This window comes from Manis pentadactyla, chromosome 9 (genome assembly GCF_030020395.1).
Source record: "Manis pentadactyla isolate mManPen7 chromosome 9, mManPen7.hap1, whole genome shotgun sequence".
NCBI lineage: Eukaryota > Metazoa > Chordata > Mammalia > Pholidota > Manidae > Manis > Manis pentadactyla.
The window spans coordinates 14,372,675-14,399,608 of NC_080027.1; the positions used below are offsets into that span (position 1 = coordinate 14,372,675).

The window sequence follows — 26,934 nt, forward strand, 5'->3', positions numbered from 1 at the left end:
AAAAATTGTTTACCAGGTGCAATTACACATTAACTAGTCAGGTCAAGCAGCATGCTTTTTATTTTTAAAACTACATATATATATACACACACAGCATGTATATACACACACGAGTAGTAACAAAACAATGGTCAACAGTTACTCCGTAAGATATGCATACAATTGTGAAAAGCCATATGGTGAAAAGCTGTATCATGCTACAAACTGCAAATGACAAAAAATTTTTATGACAAATACTTTCAGTCTACTTTTTCCATTGTAAAGGTAAAGCATAAAGAGGTGCAACAAGATTGGGGAATCTGGGGAAGGTTTTTTTCCTTTGTGTTTTGGCAGAACTATTAACAGAAATAACATAATCCATACAAAACAAACAACTTGATATTATGAACTACTAACATGTTCTCTCATCTGTAAGCTGAACAATTCAGAGCACACCACTTTTATAAATCCACTGTTACAGTCTGGCAATCTGAGAAGGAAAAAAAGAAGTGTCTAGAATTCTTTTCGATTTTCAGGAAATACAGCAGACCCCTTGTGGGCCTAAAAATCAGACTAGAATTATTATATTCTATCCGCAGGGTAGATCAGTCCCAGGTATAGATGGGCCTCAAAATTTTAATCTAAAGGGTACTGAAAAGGCTGGTCTACTCCAAAATCCCTCACACTAAACCAAAACTGAACTGTGCAAATTGGTTTCTTTAAGAACAGTTAACTCCAGAAATCCTTTAAAGACACAAAGTATCCTTCCAGAAGTATAATACATTAATTCTTGTTATTTATTAATAGCAACTAGCCACTGATTTATGACATTGTTTTCCAACTTTACAATTCAGTAAGTTTTTACTGGGGTAGAAGATCAAAACAACAGTCCCAAAGGCAGGCACTGTCTTTCTTGCACATTATTGTACCTCTGAAGTTGGAATAAAGTATGTCTTAAATAAACAGTTCCAAATGAATGAATCAAAGATTCAGCTTGGCCAGATGAGACCTAAGTAAGCTCAGGACAGCAACGCCTTGAGCATGAATGAGTCATTGGGAAGATGTGAAAGAGAAAAAGCTTTAGGATTACTTTTATTCAGATTATGTACTTTTTCATGTAAGAAGCTCAGTAAGAGACAAAAGTAAAATTATGACTTTTTCAAAATCATTTTATAAAGATGAAAGAACTAAGAATTAAATATCTTACTGTAACAGATTAAATTCCACTATGATAAAAATGTTTCCAAATGCTAGATAAAATTCCTCTATGTCAACATATCATTGCAATCTGATGTAATACGATTTAACCTTTAGAACAGTATAACTATAATCTTGGTATTGAGAAAAAAGACTTTGTAAATTGAGGAAAAATACTTAGAGTTTGGTGGTACGAACTGTGCTAATGGGTCAGAAAATAGCTGAAGCTGTAATTTATATTTAGTTCTAATATAGCAAACATGGTTTGCATCTATCATTATTTGGTAAGGATACTCAACAAGCCTGGACTAAGGATATAATACAAATGAAGCTCAGCATCATAGGTTAAAAGGTTCAAAAACCTAAACTTTAGATAACTACAGGCTCCATTTAAAATCAGAAATATTCCAGTCTGAGCTATGTCTTGTTACTGAATGTACTAGTTACTGTTTGTACTAGGAAACATTCGATGGACCAAATCTGGATTAAGGAAAACTGGGAACCACCCCCTTCAAACAAGAATGGAATTTTGAGGTGAGCAAAACTGTCTCTACCTCACAGGTAATGCTTATAGAGACTGAGATTTCAGATGATTCAAACTTGTCATCTTAAAGACAAGAGTGAACAAAATGAGTTAGTAATAATCATTCAACAAATATTTACTGAGTGCTTATCATGTGCCAGATACTGTTTTAGAAACTAGGTTAAAAGCAGTGAACAGAAAAAATCTTTGCCTTTGTGGAGCTTACTATACAGAGGGGGAGACTGACAACAAGAAAAATCAGTAAGTAAAATGATGATGTGGTAGTGGACTTGATAAAATGAAAAAGAAAGCAACCTACAATTAAAGAATGCTGGAAAGAATTACTGGAAAAAAGAAAAGCATGAATGCTTTGTTAGGACAAACTTGTCAGTTTTCCAAGACTTGTTTCCCTTCCTTTAGAACTGTTAATACTCCAAAAGTTTGGAATTAGGTATATAATAATCTGAGGTAAAACTAAAGATTAGTTTAGAAATCTCAGAACACCAAAAAATCCTGTACTAAATGCTGTAACTGCCTGAAAGACTTCAAATATTTTACTAATGTGGCAGGACTATTATATATACTAAAATAACCTTAATCATCCTCCTAATAATAATTCTGTGGCTTAATATTTGGGGTGGACAGTGTTTTCTGCAGGGCAAGCTCGGGTGGCAGAGTACCATGCTGCATTCATTTTTCAGTTTGTGAGATGCAGGTGCTAGCACTCATGATTGTCAAATCAAGCTTTCCCACACATAGCAAAGTAAGTTAGCATCCTTATCTGTGCTTTAATTTTAATTAACTGTTTAGAATTTCAGCAAATGAAAAGTTTCTTTGGCTAGTCGAAACCCTAACAAACTTGGACAGAGCTGACTTGTATCAAGACAATGGAAAAATTGGGCTGGAAGTAAAGAGTTTATAAAGGAATGAAAACATTACATAGATAAAAGATCAGAATCTAATAAGTCTTTCAGGATAGCTCCCATAAGCAAGGACTCTTCCAATTAATGAATGTGGCACTTAATAGTCACTGGTGTTGTCCAACTCTGCAGCTGGCAAAATGGCAGAAAACTCCAGCAAGTTTGAAGGTTGTTAGTTTTTAAAGTACTATATACTATAAAACTGCCTGATGGAACAACTCTGGATTATTTTACTTCTGAGAAAATATCCACTACCTTCCTTTTTTCAAAAGATTCAGTCCTCCACATGCACAAAAGACTTTCAACATTACTCAAAACAAATGTCTGCCAAAACATCTCCTCATTATGAATATTTTCTGGATTAGTTATTCACCATAATGGGATTTAGTGTGCATCATCTAACAGATTTGTTAAAAAGAAAATCAATATATGGTTAAAGGTGAAAAATGTCATAACCCATAATCATTGTGAGAATGTTCCCAAATTTACCCAGTACTGAGCTCCTTTTTTACCTTGTCTTCCTAAATTCCAAATATTTAGAAATCTCCATTTAAGTATACTATCTGAAATAAGACTAGGAAATTAAGTTGGCAGTCATATTCTAAACTTCTAGATCACTTCCAAACCAAAGTCCCTACTAAAAGATACAAAATCCTTTCATTACACCTATTAATTGTGTGGCCTTGACAAATTGCTTAATCTCATCTAAAAAATAGGGATACTAAAGCAACAAACTTGCTAAGTGTTGTGAGGATTAAGCGAGTTAATACATGTGAAGTGCTTAGAACAGCACCTGGCACTTAGTAAATCCTCAATAAACGCCCCTAAACACCACATTCTCATTATAAACAAACGAGCAAAAACCTCTCCTGACAAAGGGACTTAAGACGTACCTCTTTTTTGTTAAGGGAGTGGGGGGGAAAGGAATATTGTCAAATTATAACCACTTTCACCTAGTAGTTAATACAGGAAATCCTTATTCAGAGTTTTAGATCCATTCCCTCCTACCATTCACAAATAAAAGGAAGTAATTTAAAGAGCTTTTATCTATTTCAAAGTCTTGGGTGACTTCTGAATCAGCTATTACAAACAAAACGCCTGTGACATTCCAAAAACTGTGCTAGGTTCTAGGTGGATAAAGATATTTACAACAGTCCAATATATTAAAAATTCTAAGCCAAAGCTGAAAGAGAAAATATGCTTTTCCTGAACAAAATGTTTCAGCAAATGATCTTTATCATCATCAAGGTCAATCTACAACCAGCTGAAAAATTTAACAACATAGCACAAAAACAGCCTGTAGCACCATCTTTTACAGACCCTTTCAAGCTTCCGAGCAACCACTAATACTTTATGCTTTATCTCTGACTTACTGACTCAGAATTTCCTAAGGAGGATGAAGCATGGAAAATTACAAGCTGCCCAGGTAATGAACCTGGTTGGAGAACCACAGCTTTACTGCATTGTACTAAACTTAGAAGGGTGGAAAAATCAAGCTGTAATCCAGAACTCTAGTCCTGTAAAAATCCCACAGGAGATAAGACTGATGCTTTTCACTCTCGCTCCTTGCCACAGATCATCTTTGTCCAGGAGCACAACTTATAGGTTATCAGGGGTGGTTCTTTTCTGCCTGCTTTAAATACTTCCGTATACTAATTTTAAAGTACAGTAAGTCAGAAAAAAAAGTACAGTAACTCAAAATTTTGACTGAAATAAGGCAAAAGCTCCATTTGACTAGGGAATCTAGTGTGGGAATTGAGGAAGAATTTTCCCTTTTCTATGCACAGAACAAGGTGGGGAGTTTAAAAATGACACAATGACAAAACAACTTCTAAGTGAATACTGTGTAATTAAGGTTAATACATCTGAATTGAAAAAACCCTTCATATACTGTTTTTCCTTCAAAACATCTTCTGTTTACTTTGCTTCTTATTCCCCAAACTGTCTTTCTGAAAAAGATTTGGAAGTTTATTCAAGTGTTTTTAACTTAACTACTGAAAACATGTAATCTAGATACAAGCAATAATGAATGTTATATTCTGTATCAGAGTTCTTCCTAAAGAGAATAGCTTAGAATTATGTTACAGATACTGTTTGATTACTTCCCCCCTCTCACTTAGGAAATTCCCTGCTTTTAATTAAAAGGATACCTGTAACATGGAAAAACCATACACATCAGTGAAGAAAAGGTGCCAGCCTGTAGTAGCCACTGTTACTTTGTCCACATACATACTATGCACACTCATACAACGCAGGCTTGAAATATTCAGGTATAGGTTTTCCTACACTTGAATTTTCTCATATTCACAAAACAGAAGGAAAGACAAATTATCGTGCAAAACAGCATCAGCAACTTTCAGCCACAGCATCAAAATAGGAAGTTAGCCAGCAGACACTTTGCAGCCAGATCCTAACTGAAAAGTCTCTTTTGTACAAAGAAAAATGTTTTGCTTTTGTTAAAAAAAAAGGCTGTAACTGGCAAACCTTTTTTTTCAATGCTTGCCCCAAAGTTCAGTGCTTAACTTCCTATTCCCGATGCGTACTCTATTACTCAAATTGAATGCAAATGTTCATTACTGAGAATGTGCTTCCAATTCTACATGATGGATGGATCCATTCTTTACAATCCTATTTTTATCTACTTTTCTTCCAATATTTTCTAGCCTTCATTCTTATAAAAGATTTCAAAAGCAGAAACCAAATTTTGGTTTGATTATGTGTCTGATGGAGGGAACATATCTCCTAGATGACACTAAATTATATCACTAATAGTGATTATGTTTAAAATAATAATTTTTGCCTCTTCTCTCATGATTTTAACATTAGCATTAAAAATGTCTAAGTCCTAAAACACAACTAATATACTTTATCATCTTTATTGTAGGCAGTGGTTATGAACATGGTCTTTGGCATCCTAGGTCTGGGGCTCATTGTGGGACCTTGAGCAAGTTATTTTACCATTTTAAATGCTAGTTTCCTCAACTGGTAAAAGAGCTAGTACCTTTCCTCCATAAAATTGGCTGTGAGGATTAAATGGGATGATACACATAAAGTATTGAGCAAAGTAAAAGCTCAATAAAAATTAGCCACTATTGCATCTATAATACCTCTGTTAATATCTTTACAGTACAGGGAAAGTCATTAAAATATATTCTCGTTTCCAAACACTCGGGGATTAGGCTGAAATTTAATTCTGCTTGATGAGAAGAAAGGAATCAAAAAGAAAAAGACTTCACAGGAACTACTCAGGAGCACAATTTATTTTAAGAAGAAGTGATTATTCCATTGACATTGTCATCACAAATGTATTCAATAGATGTCAAAAAGCTTAGTTGCTAGCTTAAGGAGCTGTATTATTTCAAGGTAGTACAATCTAATAAGTACCACAAAATATCGTTTTGAAAAATTTCACTGTCTTTTCTTTACTCAGTCCAAATTAATGGCAGTTTTGGTACATGCTTCTCCCTGAAGCCCAGTAATAACTATGTATCTCAGGATTAAAAATGTCATTCTTAAATATGAAAACGTCCAACTTAATTATCCCTACATATTGCTTAATATGGCTTAGATATATAAAAGGCACAATTCTCCAAGGCTAAATGTAAATGGCTAAGGGATTTGGACGCCCGAGACAGATTTGTTAATTGGGTTAATGCCAGTGATGGACTCAAGGTGCCTGTTGGTGGCAGCAGTCACTCTGAAAGGCCTGTGTTGGGCTGAACGGCTCCCAGATATTCTCCCCAGGGGTTTTAATGCAGTTAACCAAGTGTACCAACATCCTCTTCCCTTGTTTTTATTAAGGCAGACTAGAAGCTACCAGTCTTGGCTACCCTAGAATACACCTAATTACTTGCCAAGGTGATCCCTCAAACAAAAGGCTGATCTCTGTCAATGAAGTAGAGCACCACCAATTGGGTTACTTTTCCATTATGTGTGTTTTGGCAGGAGAAGATGCTAGTAATGGAGGCTAGATTGGAACATGTCTTTACAGTATCCTTTTAACAATGACACTATGCTGAATTTGCACTGGTCAAAATAACTCTGTAACAGGAAGAAGGACAAACCTATTTTCTTTTATAAACTCTCACACTCATGGTGAAACTGAGTCCTATTTAAATGTTTGTTTTTAATTAGAAAAATCCTTCTTATTTACCTTCATTCTACTTGAGTATATGTGTAATTTTTCCTAACAGGGATTAAAATAATTTTTTAAGGCTATGAAATTTACCTTTGCAACATTCCATGCATTATGTATGTTGTGCTTGGATTGCACTGGTACACTATTTAGGATATTAATTACTCCCTTTTGTAAGTTATAACAATGAAGAATGTATTTTAAAAGATCTGAAATATTCACAATAGAAAATAATTGTTATATTTATACTATTATGTCATTACCACTTTATCTTCCAGAGTAGAATAAATGTTAATACCTATTTGCCTAAATTATTAAATTTCTCATTAGGAAAAAAACCCTTAAAAATGTCAATCTGGTCTGATTCCAAATGCCAAAAATCACTTTGTAAATGTGGGTTATTTTCTAACATTCACAAAATATCTATCTTTTGATATAAATAAGTTCATTTCAAAGGTCATGATTTGACCCACAAGATACCCAAATTCACAGGAGGCACATTATAAAAGGGTTGGAGGGTGGGAATCTAGTGTTATTAGTCTGAAGTAAAAGCAATATATTTTCTATCACTTAAAAGCAACAGATTATCATGTGTCCTAAGAAGTAGATTAAACCCAACAAAAATTTTGCTATGTTCACTTTATCTCACTGTGTTTTTACTCTTATTAAAGTCAAGGCCTTCCTAACAAACCAGCATCCAGACTTTGCACCTAGAGAATCCCACCTGGGATAACAAACTGCACAGGGCTTCTTAGACCTATCTAGCGAGTTTAATTACTTTTAAAATAAGGGCTTTCCGTTGACTTATATTTGAGGTGAGTACAACAGCACAAATGAAACAGCACTTTATCATTAGTGCAAATCAATGAAGCATACAGCATTCTCTTTTCAGATTGACAGTGCTACCTCCGCAAACCTATAGCTATCACACTATTCTTTTCCTTACTGGTTGGCAGATTAAAAAAACAAAAACAAAAAACAAAGCCACAGCTCAAACTCTAGGAAAACAAGCCTTGATGCCAAAAAATCAACTGACTTGTGCAATGTTCCTAGGCAATTTGGAACCAGCCTATCTCTTGGGACAAATCTGAGATAAATTCACACTGAAGTACTCTAGTTAGGTTGGTATATTAGTAATGTAGTGGAAGCACACTTTTATACTACTTTTCCAAATCTACCACCTCTCCAAACAAGTTACATAACCACAAATCAGTAAGTTAAATGTATCCTTAGGGCAGGTTGTTTTATATGCTCCAAATTCAGTGTGTTTTTAATTTTTAAGAACTCAAAACAACCCCTACAGCTTGTGCTATGTTTAAGGGTCTACCGAGCCTTGTTCTATTATAAGGGAAATCCACTGGAAACTGCTAAATAAGAAGGACTGGTTTGTCTTTTGTTTTTAAGGGCTTTGGAGGCAACAGAAAACTTGTGCCTCATATCCCCAGTTACAGCCTCTTTCTCAACATTTTTCTTTTATTAATGTACAAAAAAAAAAAAAGACTTGCCTTGTGAGGTCGAAAATAGAGATACAGGCTGAGAGGAAGAGGAAGAAACAAAGGAATCTGAAAGAAAATATACAGCATGAAAATGTGACAACCTCACGCAGGAATTTTAACTTTAACTTTCCCTTTATTTTTTTGGCCAAGCATCATAACTTCATTGGGTTTAAATAAGAGGGGAAAACCTAAATCTTGATTTCCAATTACTGTTTTCACTCACCTGGCAGCAAAACCTTATTTCATTTTTAAGATGCACTTCTGAAAGTTGACCAATTCAGTTTTTTTGGTCAAATATTCTCACCTTCAAAAGAAGAAAAGAGGAACCCCTAGCATTTTTAAACAAGTATAAACTCAAGAAAGATGATGCTCCCCTGAAACTTTATGTGAGTAAGGAAAAACAGGTATCTGAGTGCTAATTGATACTTGCTTTTAGCCATTTTCAACCTGCATTCTGAGTTAGTTACTATTATGAGCATTTAAACATACATAGTTGGCAAACAGGCAAAGCTGACCCTGCATTAAAAAAAAAAATCACAATTAATCCACTGGGAAAACAGGACTATGTAAGAAATCTTCCATCTAAAATTATACTCCTCTAAATTTGGCAACATATATTAAAGGCATATATACTTCCCCATCAGCCCCTGCACATATGCATTAACTTGGCAGTTATACTTCTGAGAATTCCACTTACAGATATATTTGCATACATGTACGAAGACATGTGATTGAGGACATTCATGAGCACTGGTTATAAATACTAGGAATAATCTAAATGACCATCAAGAGAGCACTAGTTAGTTACGTGCAGACAAAGGACAACTTGCTGCTATGAAAAAGAGTAAGGTAAAGCTATATATGGCACATTAAATTGAAAAAGCCAAGTGCAGAAGTGCCCCCATTTGTTCACTGGGCAGCAAAAGGGACTGAGCTCTGGGGTGGGAGGGAGACTGGCTTTAGTACAACCTTTCACCCTTAAAAAAAAACAAAAAAAAAACCCCCAAGAATATAAATTACCTTTTCAGTAAAAATGGAAAAAATTTAATAGCACGTGAAAAACAAAACCTTCCAAAAATGCCTTAAATATATGGTCCTTACTTACTAATTCCTCTTTTACATGCAATTATATAAATGTTCCCACATTTATTTTAGAAATACATTTAAATTGTGGAGATTACATTCAAGGACTGGGCCATAGCTGTTACCATTAAGTACTAATTTTAGAAAACTACTGAGTTAACAAATATGGAGCACATAAACACCAAGGCAGAATGTAGTGGACAATAGGCAGTAATTCAGTAACTCAAGACCAGAACTTAAAAATTCACTGCTTTTTAATCATCTTAAAAGGAAGCATCACATTTACTCCTATATGTGAAAAACAGTTCTTTTTCCTTTTTTAAGTAAGCATTTCTATTTCCCTAAAGTTTCCTGATGATTCAGTCCTACATGCATTTACCTTCAACATTAAATCTCTGCCAACTTCTGAGTTTAAATAAAACTCAAAAACGAAACGCTAAGTAAGCTCAATGCCAAAAAAAAAAGATCCTATGAATTTGCCTTTTCACCTCCACCTAACACTCCTGCTTAATGGAAAATTTCAACATACAAATGTTTATGCATACCATCTATTCTGATATAGAACACAGATAACCAGTAACAGTTTGCAACAATATACACAAGGTCTAACTTACAAAACCACCTTGTATTCATATTCCATATTTATGCTACAGAGAACTGAACCCAGGAATGGGGATCTTAATTCTCAAAGGCTATTAACTCAAATAACTCAAACATGTTTCGGTAGCTAGGTCCAGGCACCATATTAGCACTGGTAATACAGAGATGAAGTTTAGAAGTTTTGCTCATAAGTAACTGAAAGAAATACAAGTGGAAACTGTATGTATGAGCTGTGGGAATGTAGGAGAGACAGTCACTAGAGTAAACTGCAGAAGACACAGTGAACTTGGTTTTAAAGGATGTTCCTCTGGTGAACAAGGTAGAGGAAGGCATTCCAGAGAGAAGGAACAACTGGCCAGATTACAGAAGCCTTTAATATGTTAATTAAACCTGGATTATATTCTATGTGCAATGAAGAGTCACTGAAAAGTTTCAGGTAAGGGACTGAGAGTATCATGGTTGTTTTAAGAACTCTAGCAGCAGGGCAGAGTGCAGACTAAATCCAAAAAGTCGCTGCACAATTTTAGCAAGACATGAGGGCTTGAACTAAGGCAGCAAGGATGGGAATGAGGGAGATTTGACAAGACAGAATGGACAGGACTTGGAATCATTTAGATGCTGGAATTAACGTCTGGGGAGTTAACATTTGTGTGAGAATTGACAACACTGGGCTGAATGAATGTGCCCAGGGAGAATCAGAGAGATGATGCACCTATATTTAAAGAGGAACAAGAAAGAACCATTGAAGGAGACAGAAAGGAGTCAATATAGGGGAAAACTGTCACTTGGAGAACTTTAGAGAATGATTGTTTAACAAAGTCAAAAGCCAATGAGTAGTTGAGATTTTGAAATGGGTCACTGAAATTAAGTAATCAAATAACTTACCATTATTGGCTCTATAGTTAGAGTGGTGATGGTGACAAGGGACAGACACTTAAGACTGAGGCGTGAATGGACCTTTAAAGAGCACTGATACCATGTACGGGAAGAGTGGATGATACAGGGAAGGAGTAAAAACCGGGCAGCAGTTAGGGGGAGAGGTAGAACTAGAGGGAAAGATTTTTTAGAATGGAAACGACTTACTCAAATTTAGGAAACAAAGCAAGGAGCAAGTAGAAGAAAGTCTGACGACACATAAAAAAATAAGTATTGCTTAATAACATGGATAACTGAACCACTGTTTTGTACATGTGAAACCAACATTAAGATTGTGTATCAACAATATGTCAAAAAAAAAAAATCTAAAAGAAAAAAAGGATTTGCAGGAACAAAGCCCAGGAAGTTACTAGAGATAAGGGATATAAAAGCCTGAGTGGACCTGCTGAAAAATCTAGTTCCAATAAATAACCAATCAGCTGTGCAACTGTAAGATTGTTCATCAGAAATAGTTGGGGGTTTTTAGGAAACTTAATAAAGGTCTGTTAGGGACCAACTAAAAAAGTTTTGGTATATCCAGACAATGGTATACTATTCATTAAAAACTGTGGTGTAGATAAGAATTTATTGACACTAAAAGATGTTTCTGATACACTGAATAAAAAACATTACAAAAGTAACTGAAATAATGTGACTCCATTTTGGTAAAAAACACAAATTCACATAAGAAGAAAAGAGATAATATTTAGTTATAGAGTAGAGAGGGATTATGAGAATTAAATATATTTTTGCTTCTCTGAGATTTAGAAAATTATGAACATGTATTATTTAAAAAAAGCTTTTTTTAAAATTACAAAATGAAAGGATATATATGAAAATGTTAACTGGGTGGTCACTTATTAATTTTCTTTATATTTTTGGTTTCTGAACATTTCTATTATGAACATACATTTTTTGTAATTCATAAAACATACCTATTTCCCCCATCTACATGGAATGGGTTAACTACCTTAGACAGGGAAAAAGGATACCTAAAATGGGATCTCAAGCAGGTCTTTCAATAAAACTGTTTAGTGAATAATCTTATTAGTCTTCACACTACTGGATTTTTAATCCGTGTAATATTTTAAGCTGCAACAAACTGTCAAAACCACAAAGAAATATTCGGCCCTTTGAAAACAGGGCTTCCATAACATAACTGTCCATCAACAGATGAATGGATAAAGAAGATGTGGTACATATACACAATGGAATCTTATTCAGCTATAGAAAGGAAATCTTCCCATTTGCAATAACATGTATGGATCTAGAGGGTATTATGCTCAGTGAAATATACCAAATGATCTCACTTATTTATGGGGTATAAAAAAAAGCAAAACAGAAGGAACAAAACAGCAGTAGACTCTTAGACCCCAAGAAGGGACTAGTGTTACCAAGGGGGAGAGGATGGGGAGGTTTGGGGGAAGTGGGAAGGGGACAAAGGGGCACAACAATTCATAACCACAATATAAGTTGACCATGGGGATTGGTGATTCTGTAACATCTTACTAAGTTGTTAGACAGTGACTGCACTAGAGGGGATGAGGATTTAGTAATATGAGTAACTGTTGAACAACTGTGTTGTGTATCAGTGATACTCTAATTAAAAAAAAGAAGGGGGAGGTACTTCCACTTACTTACTGGGTCCTGAATATTTGTGACAGACACTGGGCTAAATATACACACACACACACACACACACACACACGCACACATGCATTAAATCAAATCCTTACTAACTTCATTTATGATAAAAAACCTGAAGTTTCTAGAGGTCAGAATCAAGATATAAACCCAAACTTTTCCTGAAAGTCTGCACCTTTCTTTCTTTTTCTACCAGTCAGGTCACTTGTCCTTACATTGCTTGTCTGAAATGTATGTGCCACTTACTTGAGAATTTGTTAGTCAAGGGTATATTTTAAAACTCCATTATACCAGTAATATAAGACCCTATCTCTTATACCTTCTCTCCAGCAGCATACTGAGTGGGTGAGAAGTACAAAATTGAGCAAAAATAGCAAAAAGGCACACTAGTGCAGGTTTTCAAATTTGGGTCAAGCCTGTGCTAGATGTGTTATTAGGGGGAGAAGAAGAGAGAAGCTTCCGATTGGATAAGAGATTCAAGTTTTGATTTATATCCAGAGAAAATACAGCAAATAAATATAATTGTTTTAATTTTCTACCCCCCAGTAAAAGTACCAATTCAATGAAATCTTAATTCTGGTGATAACTCTCCTTAACACCAGCAGAATACAGGCTGTATTTTTAGAGAAGCAAGCTACTTTCTGGAAAAACTTTGTAGAATGACTTCTATATTTAACCCCAGCCTTTTCTTTTGTATTAGTTTCTATAAACCACTAAAGCATCTTCCAATAATAAGGAAAAATAAAGTGTTTGAAATTATATCTAAAATTAACATAATGAAAATTAGAAACTCATCAGCTCTTTTAAACATCTATTCTAACATTAATATTTTAATATTAGGACATGATTTTTTATCATTTATAGCTTTCCTTTTTGCTTTATAACTAAGGCAATTAAAAAGCTGGCAGTCCTTCCACTATTTCTCATGACCTCAATTCTTGAGGGTAACCTTTATCATACCATTAGAAGCTGCTAAAATGAGGCAATTAATGTCCTCTCCCGCATCAGAGCTCCAGGGACAGGCACACCCCCCACACCCTCCCCAGACTTTATTCCATTTATTTATTTTTCTTATCTTTTTGTGTTGGTTAGCACCTCCATTGCATTACTGAATTAATGCATTGCATTAGTGAAAGTGGACTTCCTTGCTTCTCCCAAAGCAATTTCTATTTCATGATTAAGGCTTTCTTTTTTTGTTTTTAACTTTATTTTAGTATAATTTTAGACCTACAGGAAAGGTGCAAAGATAATACAGAGTATTTATTACTTTATATCCAGCACTCAAGTTTCTTTCATTGCCATGTTATATCAGTATGATGGTACATTTGTCACAACAAACTAATATTGATAAATTACTAATGACTAAACCCCATACTTCATCTGAATTTTATTAATTTTTCCCTGAGGCCCTTTTTTGTTCCAAGATCCCATCCAGGATACCACATCACATTTTGTCATGTTTCCTTTGCCTCTTTTAAACTTTGACAATTTCTCACTTTCCTTGCTTTTGATGATTTTGACAGTTTTGAGGAGTATTGGTCAGATTTTACAGAAGTCCCTCAATTTGAGTGTCTCATGTTTTCCTCATGTTCAGACTGGAGTTGTGGGTTTTGGGAAGATTACCACATATCCTGTCATGGGAACATACTATCAATATGACCTGTCACTGATGGTGTTAACACTGGTCAACTACTCTCCACCCTTCTATAACGTACTCTTTGGAAGCAAGTCACTAAACACTTCCCACGTTAAAGGAGTAGGGAGAATCTACATAAACTTGCAGGCTGATTTTTATTTACTTATTTGGAGCTAACATAACTACTGCAAAACCAGAACAATTGATGAAGTTTTGGTCCTCTGGAACCAATAAACCAACGTAAGGTCTAATATCTAGTTAAACGAATTTATTTGCTGTTGGAAATTAATTCCAACCTTAGGATTAAGGACCATCTTACATGTCCCTCTATCTTTCATAAGGCACAGAATGACACCCATGGTACATGGCACAGAATATGGAGGCCTGAATAGTATAGAGGCTTAAGAAATGTTTAGTAAGAAACTACAAGAGATTTTTAAATTGTTAATTCAAAAATAGACTCTGAGAAGCGACTGGACATTAGTCCTACAAATGCAGTAGTTACTAAAGCAGTAGTTCCCTCTCCTGTAAGTGAAGATGCTCACTCTTCTGTTATAACACTAAAAAGAGTTGGAAAGCTTTCTTTTCACATTTATGAAGTAAAAGTATATGCAATCAATGAGGAAAACAAGCAGAACTCCTGCTGCAAAAGAAACAAAAAACTGAAAATCTGAAACAAAAGGGACTGTAAATATGAAGTTGGTTACAAATATTTTAATAACCCAACTTCTAAAATAGTACTACATTAGATGAATGGATAAAGAAGTTGTGGTACATATACACAATGGAATATTACTCAGCCATAAGAAAAAAACAAATCCTACAATTCGCAACAACATGGATGGAGCTAGAGGGTATTATGCTCAGTGAAATAAGCCAGGTGGAGAAAGACAAGTACCAAATGATTTCACTCATATGTGGAGTATAAGAATAAAAGAAAACTGAAGGAACAAAACAGCAGCAGAAGCACAGAACCCAAGAATGGACTAATAGTTACCAAAGGGAAAGGGACTGGGGAGGACGGGTGGGAAGGGAGGGATATGGGCGGGAAAAAAAGAAAGAGGGCATTACGATTGGCATGTATAGTGTGTGTGGGGCACGGGGAGGTCTGTGCAACACAGAGAAGACAAGTAGTGATTTTATAGCATCTTACTGTTGATGGACAGTGACTGTGAATGGGGATGTGGGGGGGACTTGGTGAAGGGGGGAGCCTAGTAAACATAATGTCCTTCATGTAATTGTAGATTAATGATACCAAAATAAAATTAAAAAAAATAAATTAAATTAAATTAAATAGTACTACATTTACTTGCAGAACTGTCTTCTCACCCTTCTTCAAACAATGTTCAAGATGTATCAAATCGAAAAATCGAACTCTTAGATTTTGTTAGGAGTAAGATGGAAATTAAACTTATTTTAACATATTTAAAAATCCCAGCACATCCAACTAACCTACCACTGAGTCCTTATTGGAAGTGGTCTCTTTCTTATAAACCAAAATGTGGCATTCAAGTGGTTATAAAAAGATACTTTTCTGGATTAAAGCCATTAGCAGAAAATACCCACAGTACAGAAGTAAAAGTAGCCAATCTTAAAAGTAATACTTTAACACAGTAGTAAAGAAGCCAATCTTAAACATCTTAAGATATATTTATTACAAATATAATTGCACAGCTGTGTTATACTTAAGTACCACTTTAAAATGATGCCTTTCATGTTATGTGAATTGTATCTCAATTAAAAAAAGAACAAATGAACTAGCAAAGGCGACAGGAGGAGCAGCCAGTGAGTGTGTGGTGTCATGGAAGACAAATGCAGTATTGCAAGAAGGAGGAAGTGATTAATTTACCAAAAGCTGTTGATAGGGCATTTAAGATGAGGACTGAGAAGTGATCACTGGATTTAACAATGTGGAAAATAACTTGTGAACTTGACAAAAGTAGTCTCTGTAAAACAGCAGAGCAAAAAGGTACCTGGCTTAGGAACCATGGGCCAGAAATTAAGGCTTTTTAAGGCTCTTAAATTAAACTGGTAACTGAATTCAAGAGGATGACTCAACCATTTTTATCACATTAGTTCAAATTTAAAGAAAGGCAGTGTGTAAATTTGAAAGAGAACAGAAATTGGACCCTCAATCCCTTCATTTTATCCTACCCTCAACTTCACTGCCACAAACCTTTGGGTATATCACTTAATCTCTCTGAGCCTGATTCCTCATCTGTAAAATGAGGTTTATATCACTACCTACCACACAGATAAACGTGTTACAAGTCTTTTTCCTATTGAATATAACCTCTAGAGGGATGCTCTATGTTTTATTTGCCTTCCTCTCTCTCACAGCACCTAACAAAGAGTTTAAATGTATGCTCAAACACTTGCTGAATTAAATAAGCATATGGGCACAACTTAAACCATAAAGAGATACACAAATGTAAGATATAAAAAAATCAAAGATTTCTATGTCCTGATGTAAAATGAAGACAATGCTCACCACTGAAATGCTTTCAGGTAACAGGACAAAAGGGGCTTTGTATTAGGTTTGCTAAAAAGGTTTTCCAGAATATCCTTTAATATATTCTCAAGGGCAAGCTGCCAATGAGGAACATGTCAAAAAGTTTACATGTCACCTCCTGGCTGGTTAGGTTATGATGATGTGTTTCTAGGCAGAAGTAATTGAGTTGACTGGCAAAAAGGAGTAAGAATATTTCTTTGAAATTTAAAAAGACCATCACAAGAGTAAATGTAAAATAGAAATGCAAATCTCATACACATTTAGAGGGATTCTCTCTGAAACTGCAGTATCACAGAGTAACATGTCTTACATAAGTCACATACATGTAGTAAAAGACCTCAATGATGCAATCACAAGCAATACCAATTACAGCTAAACCGACTTAGCACACACACCTTTTCCAAAACATCTGTAACATACCCAATGATCCAAAAGAATTCTAGAATAAATGAACAGAATTAAGAGGTAAGCAATTTGCTGGGAAACTTCTGAATGAGTTAATTATATGAACATAATATCAACTTGGTAATTTTTATCCAAAATAAGTTTTATGATGAAATCTATTTTTCACAGATCTGTACAGTTTACGAGGCAGTTATAAATTCATCATTAACAACATGAACATGAACTATAAACTAAGTACAAATATGCATAGTTAATAATTTATTTGAAGCCTTTATAATTCTGCTCAGAATTATGAAAACAGTAAATTCTAGGCTTACGGCTAGTCTGGAGAGAAGTGCCTTTCTAAAAGAACAATCTCTTAACACAAAACCAGAAACTTTAACTTTCCCTTTTCTCTTCAAGGACTTCAATTCCTTTACTACCAAGCTTCATTTACAAGTGCTTGAAACATACACAGAATTACAGGTCACTCCTTTATCAGGACAAATATATAATTTCCTCATCACAGAGTATAATAAAAACAATAATATTAGTTTTGTTTTCAAGCCATCTCTAAAATAATAAAAACATTGATGCTCTTACCAGCAACTTCATAAATAATCCCCTAGAGATTTCAATTTAGGGTTGAAGTATGCCTATTAAATACATGTAGACTTTTTTTTTTTATCAGAGTGGTTAAATTATTTGTGAATTTGACTCTAAGAAGCAGCATTAAAAGAAACCTTTTATTCCTGGAGAATAAAAACCATCCAAGTCAACAGGCGACTGCAAACCATACTGACATTACCATTCTTGCTTTCTCCTGTGCTCTTGCTCCCACTGATAAGAGTTTAATACATCATAATTACATCTATTATGGTCAGAATGCTGCAGAAAATATTTAAGCAAACTGATGTCATGCCAAGCCATCTAGAAACATCTTAACAGACCAACTGAGTGAAAGGCTGACAGCTTGAAGACATTAATGTAAGGAAGGGGTCAGAAGCTGAAACAACTTGACTTTTAGAAAGAAGAAAAAGGTTTAAAGATCTTCCTTTATTATGAGGAAGATTACCGGATTTCTCACTTGTAATTCAGTTGCTATTTGTATTTATGTGCACATAGTTTGTAACAGGCAAACCGACGTATCAAATAGTAGGGGTTTTTTTTCAATATAAGTTAGGATTTAAGGGCACAAAGCAAATTTGTTCGCATTGCTGAGGCTCTGGATTTGCACTTCACATAATTAATAAAAGAGGATTGAAATCTAAATGTCTTTGAGGGCTCAAGTCTGTGTGTTTATCAACATGCTATACTGCCACTGACAATATGACATGAATACAATACAGTTAATGTCAGTGTTGAACAGCTGGTCAAATTCCTTTTTATTTAAGAGTTAAGACTGAAAATACAAATTACGTACATTTGACTGACATGTTAGAACAAAGTGTGAAAATGATGCCATAAAGAATACACTAAAAAGAAGTAAGTTTCATGAGTAAGGAACAAATATTTAAAGCAAAACCTTTTATTTAATTTTCCAAACTGTTGTTGCTTTGAGTAATTCCATAACCAGATACAGGGAATACAGCTTTATTTTGGCAGCATGATTTTCACAGAAATAATAAAGACCTGTCTCTAACAGGTTATAGAATTTCAAAAGCTATAACCAGTAAACTATTAAAACACTTTTAATGTTCACACAATAGACACGTACCTATACTTTATTCGAATAAAGGCAACCCTCATCCTGAAAAGAACACCAAACATTTAAGTCTCTTTTACCTCAACCTCAACTTATTGCCTTTGAAGTTTTTGGTTTCCTTCGAAGGCAGAAATCTGGGTAGCCAATTCTGGTCCCTGACCAGAGCACATTATACTGCTGGGTGTATCAGTACCTGAGGCACTGAATCAGGGAGTGCCATCCATATTTTCTCTGCTTTTAGGCAGGAACAAATATTTCTGAAATTTGTTACTGGATGGGTCAGTCAAGACAAAATTATTTCCTGCAGGACACAATCCCTTACTCTTCTTTTATTCTTTGAAATTCTCTAAAACCAAGAGGAACTTGGTGAAAGAATGTGAAGCTGAAGGTCAGTATCAACACTTGTAGATTTTTAAAGCAACATAGGTTTTTCAGTATAATTTTAAATTAGTTAATTTTGGAATGATACACTTTAATAAAAAACTTCATTTATTTTTCATAGCACGGAAGTTGGAGACATTTCCTCTGAGAGATGTAGAAAACATTTTGTAATGAGGAAGAGCCTGTGCAATGAAATGATGACTACACTAAAGCACCTTAAACTAAATTTTTTCAAGTCCTGATCTGACAAATGAGAATCTTGCCCCTGGGCCTACCAAAACTGTACTAATGCTTTCTAGACAACATCAATACATATCTGCAATGGATAAGAGTTTAAGATAGAGAATCTACCTAGTTTATTTTTCAAGTGAATCAAAAACTTAAAATCATTAAAAACAAGAAGGTATGTACAAAAGGGCCAATAACTGGGCAGTAAGCAATGACAAGTGATTAAAGCCAAAATACCAAGTTATTAAGTTATTGAGAGACTGCTGTTCATTTGGACTTTTGCCAAGAACACAAAAATTTAGAAGAGAAACGCTGGTGGTTTAAAGGCAGAAAGACTTCTAAATTTGCTGCCTGGTTTCTTTATCTGGACAGCTAAACTTGATCTTGCAGAGGCTTCCTCTGATAATGTTTCTACTAAAATGATCATAACCACACTGATAAATCCAACAGAGTACCAAACCTCTCATGTGGAAATCCACTGTTTGAAAAACACATAGAGAATATATTTAATTTAAAGCTAAGGCCAAAAAATGTATGTTCTTTAGAATAATCAGCCCAAGATTCTAGCAAAGCAGAGTAAATAAAGCATTTTAAAACCCATCAAATTCCTTTAGAGTAACCAGAGAGCAAAATTCTGTCTCCCAGGCTTTTTTGCCTTTCCTTTTTGATACAAAGCTTTTTATTCCTTCAAAGACAGTTCCTTTAAGAACCACCACCTGCTCATGGTGCATTTTTTCCTCAAGAAGGCATCTGCACTGCAGATCCTCGGCACGAGGGGAGCCTGCCAGCCAGCTCCCACCAGCAGGCAGACGTGTATACAATGGAAACTAAAAGCGGCCTGCAGCTTCCCCCTCCTAAGTCTTTCAGAAATGGGAGGAGAAGGGGGTTCAACCAGTCCCTGCTTTGTCTGAATTTTCTCCCCCTCCCTCTTTCTGCGGTAAACACCCCCTTTTGTTATACTGCGATAACAGCTCACAGAAAGCATGAAATAAAAATATGTTCATGGCTTGGCATGACTGTATTACCCAGACTATAAGCCACGGATTGCATGTCTCCACCCCCACGCCGCGCCGGGGAAGAGCAGGCTGTGCTGCAGATGCAGCCACGGATCCATCTTGGACCATCAACAGCTCCCTCCCAAATCCCTGACCTATTCTCATCCTGCCTCCCACCTCGGAGCCTCAGAAAAATCGGGCATTTAGAAAGTCTAGCCACAAAAAATTAAAGGCAAATGAAGACAACATAGAAAACGGCTACAACGTTTCCATTAAATTTCCCCATCCTCCCCATGGGCAACCCCTCCCACACAAATACATACATCTCTTTGGAAGACTACCATGACGGTACGTCAACACCTGTCTGCAGACCTTTCACCTGCAATGCCACCCTTTCACCACCATCCCCTCAAAATCGTACCTAATCGTGCCTCCTACAACCAGCCGGCCCCAATCCTCTCAGTCTCTCTGATCCTCCACCAAACCCCCCGGTTCGGGGGACCGCTCTCCCGAACTGCGGCTCTTCCCCACCCGCCCACTCCATACAGCGCCTCCCCGCCCCCAACCTGTTTTCCCCGCGCCCCGTTATTTCCTCCCCGCCGGCACGACCCGACGCTCCCTCCCCCTTAGCCCATTTTCCGGCCGCTGCTCCCGGGGGCTGCCTTCCCCCGAGCGCTAGTCCCCCGCCCCGCCCGAGGACGGGGTCCCCCGGCGCGCCTCACCAGCGCAGGAGGAGCCGCAGCTTTTCGCCCCCAGGGCGGGGCAGGCTCCCGGGCTCCCGCCGCCGGGAGCGGAGGGCTCGGCCCCGGAGGACGACGAGGAGACGGACGGAGATTGAGTGGCCGCCGACGGCTCCATGGCAGCGCGAGCAAGGGCGGGAGAGGGGTGACGAGAGATGTGGGGCGGGAGAGAGGGAGGGGAGAGAAAATAACCCGGCAGCCGGCTCTACGAAGCCCCTTCGCTCCTCTTGCTCCGAGGACAGACTCGGACAGACTGACTCGGCCGAGCGCAGCGAGAGGGCGGGAGCGCGGACGCGCAGGCGCACAAGGGGCCCTCGGGCGGGCAGCGGAGGCGGGCGGTGGCCGCGTTGAGGCGCCTGGCGACGAAGGGCGCAGGCGCAAAAACTATCCCTCAGTGCTCCTGCAGGGAAGGAGGGGCAAAGATGACTCCACGCAGCGTCCGCGCCAGGGGCCGGAGTGAGCCGCGCCCCTCAGGGGACTAGGCTAGGGGGCGTGGCCATGGTAAAGCTCCGCCCACCACTGCAGCCGAAGAGGGGTCGCGGAGCTTAGGGTTAGTGTTTCTTCGTAACTCTTAATGTGAACGTTTGGGGTCAGCAGATTATGTGTTTTAACAACGGAAGTCTCTTTTTGCTTGCATTAGCTGGAAAATATTTTTCCCATGAATTCCAGAGCTTCTGCCTTCTGTTTGATGTGTTCCTGCCTGTGACAAATGAAAAGTGAAAACCACAATATGGAGTAGACCCACTCTGCAAGATGCTTTATTAATTTTTCTGGATGTGTCGTAACGTCTGATTCACCATGAGGCAGAGATGGCTCAGTCTCCTATTTGGTAGGTGAAGATGCTGTACAGAATGAAAAACTAATACTCATTCTAATCACATTGCAGTGCAGCCGCAGAACCTGCTTCAGATTCTTACCTGGTTTCTGTTCCCAAAGAGGGGTCAAGCTTGGGTCTTAAGGTTGTCTTTCCCTCCGAATAGGCTATCGGGTAGAGAAGAGATATTTTTGAAGGAAAAAAATGCTGAGCTAAAGTGAAGAGCCAGAAGATAACATCCTGGCTGTGGTTATTTATGGGTGATAGTAAATGAGATATTAAAAAATAAGAATATAGCATAAAATACAAATACTTGAATTTTACTCAGAGCCTAAAAGGGGTCCTTAGCAGAAAATGTATGTGAAAGCAGATATCTAGTTAAGACGGGAGTCTGTTCATTTTCTGGCTTATCCTCAGTTCGTTTCCAAAATCAAAAGCCTTCTCTCCCTACATCTGGTTAAAATACTTGAAATGTGAATAGTTCTTTTAAAAAGTGGAACGTAGTCTGTAAATAATAAAAACCAAGGCTGAAGGCCTTGTTATTGCTAAAGCAGCAATCGATGACCTGAAGGGCAATGGCAGGATCAGCAGGGCCTGTACAGATGCAGTCTCATGAAGGGGGTGGTAGTCAGCCAGGAGGCCACGGAGAGGGAAAGTGATATGATCAGTGGAAATCTTCTAGAACAAGAAGTGGACTACATCTGCCCTTGACCGTTTTTAAGGTCAGGTAAAGCCCAGACAGGAAAAACACTGGCCATTGCAACGCTCTGAAAAAAAGGCACACAAGAATATTTCCCAAAATAACTTCATGGCAAACATCTTCCTCTGGCACTTCCAGCATCAGTTCATAATGCAGCAATCTCCATTAGATGACAAAGGGAAATACAAGCCAGTTATTTACCCATTCTGATAAGTGCATACATTTAAAAAATTTATGATTTTAGTTGCTGGATAGGAAATGAATGATGATGGTCCCTAACACTGATAGTGATTGCTAGGATCTGGAGACCCTGACTGGAAAGGAAGCCTGTTTCCATGATATCTAGAAATAGAGAAAATAAGCTAAAAAACAAGACACTGATGTGGTCTTGGTGGTGTCTTTGGGCCCTTCAGATTTTTTTATATGAGGCCTTTATGCCAGGTCCAATACCTGAAGCTGCCTTTTCTTCCTGCTTTAGGTACAGTAAAACTCTTGCTGTACAGCAAACTCCCCTGAGACTGACTCTTGCTTGGGATGTTATTTGTATATATGATTTGTTCCATAAATGTTTACTGATCATCTGCTGTGTGTATGACACTATCCTGGGAAATTAAAAAAAAAACCCAAAAATATGTTTGTCCTGTCTTTAATGAGCTTACAAGCTAGCTGGGGCTTAGAACATGCTCATATGAAGTTAAAAAACACAATTAAATAGTAATCAAAACAACACAAAACTATAATGCTATGATTAGAAGGCAAGGGAATTGTATGAATTTAAGAGGGAATTGAATCACTACAGAGTTGTAGTGGCTTGGCGAAGTTTTATGAAGAAGCACAGTCAGATATGAGTTTGAAGTGTTAAGGAAGTCATTAAAGGCAAGGGAGAATGGTATGAAGCAAATGCAGGGGCTACTTTTGCTCAAGGACACAGTAAGACCTCCTTCTTGGCAGACCAATCACAAAAAAGGACCTCTTCCTGCCAGCCCAGCCCAAGATGCACTTCAGTGTCGGCCTGTCTAGCGGAATAAGGCTTAGATTTGATCCCCTGTTGCCCCTCCCCCTCCTCAAACTGCCTTAGTGCAACACAACCATCAGCAGGTGCTGGAGCCTGAGAAGAGTGGCTGTGTGGAAGGTGTTTTGGGTGTGGTTAGCGCAGATTGGGGCTAGAACCCAAGGGTTTGAACTGGGACAAGAGAGAGATAAAATGAGGAAAATATGTTTGGGGCTAGAGTGTGGGGAATCAGTAACATCACACTAAAGAGCTGAGGCGTCCTCTGAAGGCTAATGGGGATTCAGTCAAAGTTTTCAGGAAGGGAAGGGCTCAGATGGGATTTCTAAAGTGCTCACTACAGAACAGCCATTTCTTAGTTCTGCTGAGCAGTTTCTACTGCTGAGGCACTGCACTGGGCCTCTTCCTTGGCCCTCTCCTTATACGACTGGTATTTACACAGCTAATTTCCTACCTTAGCTTCTAGGCCATCTCATCACCCCATTTTTTCTTGGCTTTTAGAAAAAATTAAATATTTTAATTAAAAAATTTTGAATATATTCACACATCATACATATTTATGTATATATAAGTATGTATGTATATATACTTTAAAATTTTATTGTATCACTCACCTCTCTCCACCTACCAGTCTTCTCCCCTACACACAGGTAACTACTGTTAGGAGCTTTTTTGTGGGAAATGCAAAGGTGATTGTAGTAAATCTATAGTCTCATCCACCTTTTTAACACAATTGATAGCATGATATACACACTGTTAGGTAGGATGCTTCCTTAACAGTAAATTCTAGTGATCTTTTCTAGTGTCTTTTTGAAATGTTAAGACAGCTGCACTGCTGGCTAAAATAATGACGCAGTGGGCAGGTCTTGAACTTTTACTGTTACTATGTTGAAGGCTTGATATTCAGCTTTTTAACACCCAATGAGTTGGGGTTGACTATTTTCTTTTTATAAACTAGGACACCAAGGCATTACCTCATTTTATACACAAGCAAAGTAAGGTACAGGTATGTAAATGATGCCCAGGGATGCCAGTAGTCCAGTCTGTTTCTTCCAAGTGCCTAAACTGTTGTTTAAACAGAGATACTGAAAACAGGTGGTAGGAAAGAAGCTGAACTACATTCTGGCGCAGTCACTGGGAGTGGTAATTATTTACTTGGCTGTTTACCCTGTAAGACTGTGAGTCTCTGAAGGACAGGAATATGTCTTATGTGTTGTTGCAGCATTACTTCCTAGCACTGTGCCAGGCACATAACAAATGCCCTATTTTTGGAAAGCTTTGGAACCTGAGTCACAGTGGATGTCACTGCGGAAAACAATTTTGCTATTTTTGTGTTTCATAAAATACTTGAGCATTTTGAGTATTTGTAACTTTGTTTTGTTTTTCCAGAATGAATATGATTACCATTTTTGAGCACTAACTGCATTGGTCATAATTGCCAAACACATCTCATTGAACCTACAACAACTCTGTGACTTAAGTGTTCAAATCATTTGGCAGATGATGATAAAATGAGTTCAAAGAGGTTAAATAAGTCACACAAGTTTGCATAGCTAGTAAGCATCGGAGCCAGAATCAAAGCCAGGTCGGTGTGACCCCAAAGCCAATGGCCTTAACTATTCAAACATGTCTACATGTAACCTACTTCTGGAAAACCACACGGAAACTTCAGCCTCTGTTCATACCATGTGACTCAATTTCGAGTGAGATGGCTGACGGCTGACTACAATCAGTATATCATCAATATTTAGCATTTTGTATGTCTGCTATTTTGATGACCCTGGGTATCTGAGAAACAACAAAAAAATGTTTCTTGTTTACATGGGTTGCTTTCTAAGCTGTGACTAACTAAAGTTTACTTGTAATTTGTACTGTGTTGTTCCAAAATGACAAAACTCCTACAAGGTTTGGGAAGGCTGATGTACTAACATTGACCTTGATGATGTTACATTGAGACAGCTGTCATGTCAGTATTTGCTGGTCACTTCCTGACAGGGAGGACTTGAGTAGATCTCTATTGGGAGGTCTTAGAATAGGGTATTTTGTTCAAAAGCAAGTTAGCATTAAAGGAACTTGAAAGTGAGTGAGTGGTTTTAGGTTTAACATAAATCTTCTTTATTCTTCTATTCAATAAATATTTGAGTTTCAACTATCTGCCTGGCACTGTTTGAGTCATTGGGGATACAGCACTGAGAAAAAAAAATGAAAAAAATTCCTGTCTCTTTGGAACTTACATTTTAGTGGGAAGAGACAAAAACAAAAGTAAAACTTAAGTCAGATGGTAAGAAGTCTTAGAGAGACAGGGAGGGGTAATAGAGAATGCTGGGATTTGTATGCAGTTTAAATTTTTACACTGTGTGTTGCAATTGTGACAAGTCACTTTGGCCTTTGGCCCTTCTCTTTCTGAACATGCCACATAATGCCCAGGATTTGTGTCACCTCCTCTAGGTCCTACCTTCTGCACACATCAGTGTGAAATCCCAGTAACCACTTGCACTGATGTTCACATAAGTTTCTTGCTGGCCTGAGTTGGTCTAGATCTAATCTATACTCTTTTTTTTTTTGGTATCATTAATCTACAGTTACATGAGGAACATTATGTTTACTAGGTTCCCCCCTTCACCAAGTCCCCCCCCATTACAGTCACTGCCCATCAGCGTAGGAAGATGCTGTAGAATCACTACTTCTCTGTGTTGCACAGCCCTCCCTGTGCCCCCCTCACACACATTATACATGCTAATCGCAATGCTCCCTTTCTTTTTCCCCACCCTTGTCCCTCCCTTCCCACCCACCCTCCCCAGTCCCTTTCCCTTTGGTAACTGTTAGTCCATTCTTGGGTTCTGTGAGTCTGCTGCTGTTTTGTTCCTTCAGTTTTTCTTTGTTCTTATACTCCACATATGAGTGAAATCATTTGGTACTTGTCTTTCTCTGCCTGGCTTATTTCACTGAGCATAATACCCTCCAGCTCCATCCATGTTGTTGCAAATGGTAGGATTTGTTTTCTTCTTATGGCTGAATAATATTCCATTGTGTATATGTACCACATCTTCTTTATCCATTCATCTACTGATGGACACTTAGGTTGCTTCCATGTCTTGGCTATTGTAAATAGTGCTGCTATAAACATAGGGGTGCATATGTCTTTTTCAAACTGGGCTGCTGCATTCTTAGGGTAAATTCCTAGAAGTAGAATTCCTGGGTCAAATGGTATTTCTATTTTGAGCTTTTTGAGGAACCTCCATATTGCTTTCCACAATGGTTGAATAATCTATACTCTTAAATCTAAAGCTTGGAGGAGGATATTCAAATAATCTTGAGAGTTTGGGGAGAAATCAGAA

General features: G+C 37.3%; 1 protein-coding gene across 3 annotated transcripts in view; it reads right to left on the reverse strand.

The window, feature by feature from the left end:
* Positions 1 to 21,397, reverse strand: part of RTN3 (reticulon 3) — a 54,416-nt gene extending 33,019 nt beyond the window's left edge. The window contains exons 1-2 of one of the 3 annotated variants that reach the window (XM_036926506.2): positions 21,056 to 21,397; positions 8,260 to 8,316 (exon numbers count right to left, since the gene is read on the reverse strand). In XM_036926506.2, coding sequence (XP_036782401.2) covers positions 8,260 to 8,316; positions 21,056 to 21,191 — 193 coding nt within the window. In that variant the 5' untranslated portion in view covers positions 21,192 to 21,397. The remainder of the gene's footprint in view (positions 1 to 8,259; positions 8,317 to 21,055) is intronic. The other 2 variants (XM_057506958.1, XM_036926514.2) reach the window with 2 other exon arrangements.
* Between the last annotated feature and the right edge of the window lie 5,537 nt (positions 21,398 to 26,934).